At 30.9% G+C, this 6,357-nt stretch overlaps 1 protein-coding gene across 5 annotated transcripts in view; it reads right to left on the bottom strand.

The window, feature by feature from the left end:
• Positions 1-6,357, bottom strand: part of LOC106458618 (cullin-2-like) — a 64,675-nt gene that overhangs the window by 35,863 nt on the left and 22,455 nt on the right. For all 5 annotated transcript variants that reach the window (XM_013918142.2, XM_022384884.1, XM_022384883.1 and 2 more), the window contains 2 exons: positions 6,202-6,298; positions 4,988-5,098 (listed from right to left, as the gene is read on the bottom strand). In XM_013918142.2, coding sequence (XP_013773596.1) covers positions 4,988-5,098; positions 6,202-6,298 — 208 coding nt within the window. The remainder of the gene's footprint in view (positions 1-4,987; positions 5,099-6,201; positions 6,299-6,357) is intronic.

Genomic DNA, 6,357 nt, shown 5'->3' with positions numbered 1-6,357 from the left:
ACGAATAGTGGGATTGACCATCACATTATAATGCCCCAATGGCTGAAAGGGCAAGCATGTTTGGTGTGACGAGGATTCGAACCCGCAACCCTCAGATTGCGAGAGAAGCGTCCTAACCAACTGGCCATGCCGGGCCATAGTCCTTAGAGTTAGACACAATGACAAACACTAACATATCATCCATAGTCAATCACACTGGCACTACACAGTCTACATAATAATTAACATTTACATTTCATGAGCATATTGTGGTCTGTAAGCCCGTACTTTCAAAACACTAAGAACTTGTAATAATAATCTGTTAAGAGCTTTTAGGCTGTTTAGGAAGATGAGATAAAGCCTTGTCCAGAATTCTTACCCTCCAATTAAGTGGGAACCTAGAGACTGTTTACATAATCTTCTTTGACTGTCTTCATACTCCATGACAATTAACAGAAACACAAAGATTGATGTAGACAAAAGAACCTTTGTGCAAAAAAAAAATGCACCAGAATTAAGTTGTATGTGATTTTTTGACAATTTTTTTCCACCATCTGTGTCCTAGAACCATTACTGAATAACTGATTTTTCCTTGTTTCACTGACCATGTGCAAAAAAACACGTTGATCCTAGAAATGAACCTAAATAACTGTAGATGCAATACCTATACAACAGTGAAGTTCAAAACTATCTTCATTTGGTGCAAAAGTAAATATATATATATATATATATATCTATTGTTAGACTTGAACACGTACAAAAACTACAAACTAAGTTGCAAAATGATATTCAAATTAAACAAATAAAAATAGTATGAAGAGTTACATTTAAAAATATGATAGAATCAAAATCACAAAAAAATTATTTTACTGATATAAAGAAAACTAGGTATTAATCTTACAATAATATCCTCTAAAATACTGCTGATACTAGGCTGACAATCAGTCTATTGCTAAATATAATATAATTCCTCTTCTTGACCAACTACCACGTATCTTTATCTGGAGAAACAAGTTAAACATTTCACATGCTAAAATAACTATAACTTAGTTTGTAAAAAAGAAATGAATTAGTAGAAACCAACATTTATCAGTGAAGAGATAATCAAGTAATATTTATGAATTCAAGAGTAGCTTGTAAATTCCCTTACAGTTCGATGAACTTTGTAGCTTTGTTCTTTTAAGAAAACCAGATATCCAAAATTCAAGCATTGGAGTGAAGTTAGATTCAATTAGACCACCAATAAGTTAGCAAACTTTAATACATTATACTGCATTTTTTCAGCGATGTATTTACATACCTTTAGTTTATAACTATTTATACAAATTGCTTTGATGTCAATCTGTGTTACTATTTTTCTTAAATGTAATGTCATGAATCCAATGTGTATTTTGAAACAGCATCAAATATTGCAAAAGATATGTTTTCTTAGTTATCTACAATATTACTTTCAAAGACATTATGAACTTTGTAACAAACACTATGTTTTTTTCATTATTTGAAGAAGAAGGCCTCAGTGTAGAGACTAAAATGACACCAAAATAAAAGAAAATACATCAAGTATTTTCTCATCTATAGAAGAATCCTAAGATGGCCAAAAGACCTTAAACCATACTATAAAAAGAGATATCTATAGCCTCCCTAAATTTCTTGCTTCACAACTTTAAACCTCTTACATTTACTGCTAATAATTCTTTTAACCTTGCTCAAGAAAGTAATTCTTTATCTCCGCTTTAATTTTTCAGCATTACTTCAATTTTCACTAATATTCCTGTTCATAAAACTACCAAGATTTGGTTTTCCAATATTTTTAATAATAATTTCTTACTAGCTTATGACTTTAAACTGCCATGATTTTAAATATCTATTCAAACTCACTGCTACAAAGCACACACACACACACTTTCTCTTCCACAGGGACCAGTTTGGCAAGATAGGTGGTATTGGTAGAGTAAATAGTCAACCCAACTTATGCTAACTCCCATTTTTGTGCCACTATGAATAAATGTGAGTGTATAGCTGCTCCATGAATTTCAAACCCATCTTCTATAAACACTCTGTCAGTCATTATTTTGTTTTATTCCACTTTAAAGACCAGATTTTTCACTTTCTTGATGACTTAAGTTCCTGCCATCATCAATATTAATTTCACCTGTGCACTCAAACAAAATAACTTTTTTTGCTTTTTCTAGATATATTTTCTAATCATACGTGACCTTAGTTGTTTCTCAGCTTTTGTTTACTGTAATAATACATTCTCTGGTTTCTTCAACCCATTTTACAGCTTCACACCCCTACGTTGCAAGTGTAATCTTATCATTTGTACATTAGACTGAGCTTATAAAATCTGTTCAAATTACTAGTCTTTGCACTATAAAATCAAATTACAAGATGTGATAAAAAAAAAGCTTCTCACTAACTATTACACAAAATAGCTCATAACTTTCTCAACAGGAAATATGATAAATGCACAAAAACCCTCACTGATCCAGGCTTCCTTAATATTCTATTTCTTCCTTTCCTTGGTAAACTTTTTAATCTTAAAAAGTCAAAAGTTAAATGATATCACTCCCAAGTTAATCTTAAACCATCCTTTTGACTAAAACATTTTTGTATTTAAGGACCTCATACTGATCCCATTTTATTCATGGATCATTATTTAACTAAGCTTACATGCATGATAGCTTCAGAGCTACCTATGCTGGCAAAACAGCACACCAATTGAACATAAGGAATTTCCTTCAGAACTGGAAACAAAAAACTATCAAACCATGATAATTCTATAATTGATTTGTACTGAAAAAACACAAACCACCTCTTCCCAAGTAACAACTTACAAATCCTTACAACAAGTGACCATTTTCACATAGAACTACCAATTAAAAATTTTTTTATTACAGAAGATATTAAAGAACTACATAATGCAGTCAATTCATTTCACTTATCATTTACTTACTGTATATTATTTTTTTGCAAATTATTAGGACCAAATTTATCGTTCATAGTTTTCCTTGTTTTTCTTTAGGTTATGTGCTAAATATATAATATGGCTATTTAAATTTTAAATAAATACATGTTGAAAACGAATTAAAATAAGAATATGAACAAATAAAGTACAAGCTTAAAACAAACCTCAAAGTTATAACCAGCAATGGAATTTCAAAAAAAATATCTATATACACTTCAAAAAAATGGGTTGAGCTTTCATGTATTACACTATAACCTGGTCAAGAATGAAGTGAAAATATGTAAACAAAGAATCAAGATTAAGAACTTTGCATAAACGATACAGAATTGCAAATACTGGTATGCAATAGGGTAATGAATTTAACCCAAGGTATGGTGGATCAAAATTGAATTAATAAAACCTATTTGATGTCACATTCAAATGTCATTTGTTGAAAAAAACAATAACAATTATACAATATATTCTGTGATAATAATAATGAAATACTGACTAATAGTAAGTGAACAAAACTTAAGATGTTGGGAGATTTATAAAAATAGCTTGAATACTTGTTAATTCAATTTTTCAGCTTTAAAGCAAAGTTTAGGAAAAATTCAACTGATTCTCGATGTTTGTTTTGAATTTCGCGCAAAGCTACATGAGGGCTATCTGCCCTAACCATCCCTAATTTAGCAGTGTAAGACTAGCGGGAAGGCAGCTAGTCATCACCACCCACCGCCAACTCTTGGGCTACTCTTTTACTAACAAATAGTAGGATTGACCGTCAGAGTATAACGCCCCCATGGCTGAAAGGGCAAACATGTTTGGTGTGACAGGGATTCGAACCAGCGACCTTCAGATTGCAAGTCAAGCGCCTTAACCACCTGGCCATGATGGGCCAATTCTCAATGTATTAAGTAATTGTCATCAATCGCACTGTTTGTTACCACTAAGATAGTGTACTGTGGGGTATGTAAAGAAACAAAGTGTATGTTACTTGGTTTTATGTGCAACGATGATTTTCATAAAAGAGAATTGCATGTAATTTTTACAAAACAATGAATGTTAATGCAAGATCTGTCCCAAATATTATAAAATATGTTTTCTCTGCAACTGAAGGAAATTTCTTACTAATAATGCAGTGTAACCTTGTTCCAGTAGCATCATTATCTTCAGACAGCTTTTATCACTAAAATTCTTCCAACCATTTACTCTTTTATTTGTCTAAAACATTCTTATCATTCACGTCTAGAATAACATAATTTTAAGCTTTCTTCAACTTAATCTAGACAATACGGGTAAAAATGTAAACTTCAGGCCTGAATATCATTCAACTAAATGTAGAAATAACTGAAGAAGAGTGGACAGAATCTCTCTGGGCTAACAGTTTTCATCTTGATTTTTTCAAAAACAAAAGTCAACAAACCTATTTTATTTCATACAAGATACATCAGAGTTAATAAACAGCACCCCACTAAACTATTACATGGAATTTTAGTTTCACAAATATTCGTTCATAACCATCATTACTATCAGTTGTCATATCAATGAATAACTATTCCAATAAACAAATACTATATGTGAATGTCTACACATAAAAATACATCACATACCTCCTTCGTTTAATAAAGAAAAAAATGCCACACATTTTTCCAGTACTTACAACAGAGCAAGTTGAATCAATGTAAAGCTTTCATTATTTTCACTAAAATGCACATTGTTTGTAAAAACGTGTATAATCTTTTTGCTTATTTTCTATCTTTATCGTATTCTTATTTTGATAATTACTGAGATGCATATAATTTTTTTAATTTTTAGTTTTGAGTAAAATTCAAAGAAAGAAAAAAATCTTGCTGGATATTCATTAACACTTTTCACATGATTTTGTTTGCTTGTCTGTTATAAAATAAAAGGCTACATGATGGGATATCTTTGCTCTGCCCACTATTGGTTCTGAAACCTGACTTTTAGCCCACCAACTTATTGCTGAGCCATCAGGGGACTTTTTTTACAATGATATACATAAATTTCTAACTGGAAAACAACAAACATTTATTTTACCTTGACCATATACATAGAACAATCTGACTCATACAACAGCTTGCTGGCTTCTTTTCTGTAGTATTCACCAGTAGCTTGAAGAAATGGAATTTCAAACATTTCCTGATAGAGCTGAAAAATAACCAATATAATTTTTAACAAATGAAGAAAAATATTGTGTTTCTGACAATTGTATCCACATTATAAGTTCATAAATGGATTTTAAAAACATGCTCGTATTTGAGAATCAAATCAGAACTATGTGCATGACTAACATTTCCATATGAGGACAACTTGACAACAAACTATAAATGAGATGATGATACAAGATGAATAATATCCATTGTTTGGCCAAACGATTTGAGCAATATCTCATCCATTGTTTGGACAACCGATATGAGTAATGTCTCATACATTGTTTGGCCAACCAATTTAGAATTGGACACACCATACACATAAATAAAACAAATCTAGTCAAACATTTTTAAAAAAAAAGAAGAAAAATGCTGGATACAAGCCAAACACTAACCCTCTCGATATGGGTGGGTAAAAGTGCATGTCATGACTTTTCAAGTTACATTCAAAATTTAAATAACCTACTTTATTATTAATGCATATGAATAAACTTGGGGTCAAAACATTAATAAGTCAAATTTTAATATTATATAGCTTTTGATTTCTTAATTTCAAAAGGAAATATTTAAATACCTTCTCAATCTCCACTTGTCTGTGTAATGTGATATTGGTTTGCTTCGACTTGCCAATTTTCTGAATTTTTTTTATCACTCATTTATGATGTCCAGAGTTTAATATAAGTTACTCATTATAGTATAAATATACTAATAAGGCATATTGTACACTTATAGCCTTCAACCCTCTTTGTTTATGGAGATATAAACCAGAAAGTCAAACCCACTTGCTATGCTCTCCTTTCATGTCCTCTCTTTCACAAATTGCCAGTAATTCTCTCTGATGTTTGCTATTACTGACATTTACAAACAATAGGAATACAAAGTTTTTATTTACCAAATGAAGAATAATAACATTTCCTTCTCAGTAGAGATTTTTAGTTATTTCATCAACAGATTCAAAGTTGCTATAGCCAAGCTCAAATTGAACAGCTTAGGGAATTATTTTAAGGCCCTTATACAACCATTTCTCCAAATGATGACTTATGAACTACAGAAAAGTTTTCAAAAGCGGTTTATAGTTGCTTCCAAATTTGTTCAGCTTACCTGCAATGATCCTTTCTTTTTGTATTCTTCAACCAAAACAAATGAATCAATAACTCCATGAATAACTTTCTGGTTAGGACTATCACCAAGACGATCACTAATAAAACCAAATCAAATTAAGATGAGACAAGTTTTACGAAATCATTTCCATATATA

The sequence above is a fragment of the Limulus polyphemus genome, unplaced genomic scaffold (genome assembly GCF_000517525.1).
Source record: "Limulus polyphemus unplaced genomic scaffold, Limulus_polyphemus-2.1.2 Scaffold493, whole genome shotgun sequence".
NCBI classification, from domain to species: domain Eukaryota; kingdom Metazoa; phylum Arthropoda; class Merostomata; order Xiphosura; family Limulidae; genus Limulus; species Limulus polyphemus.
Note: the sequence above shows the minus strand (reverse complement) of the source record. Positions and strands in the feature narration are given on the sequence as shown.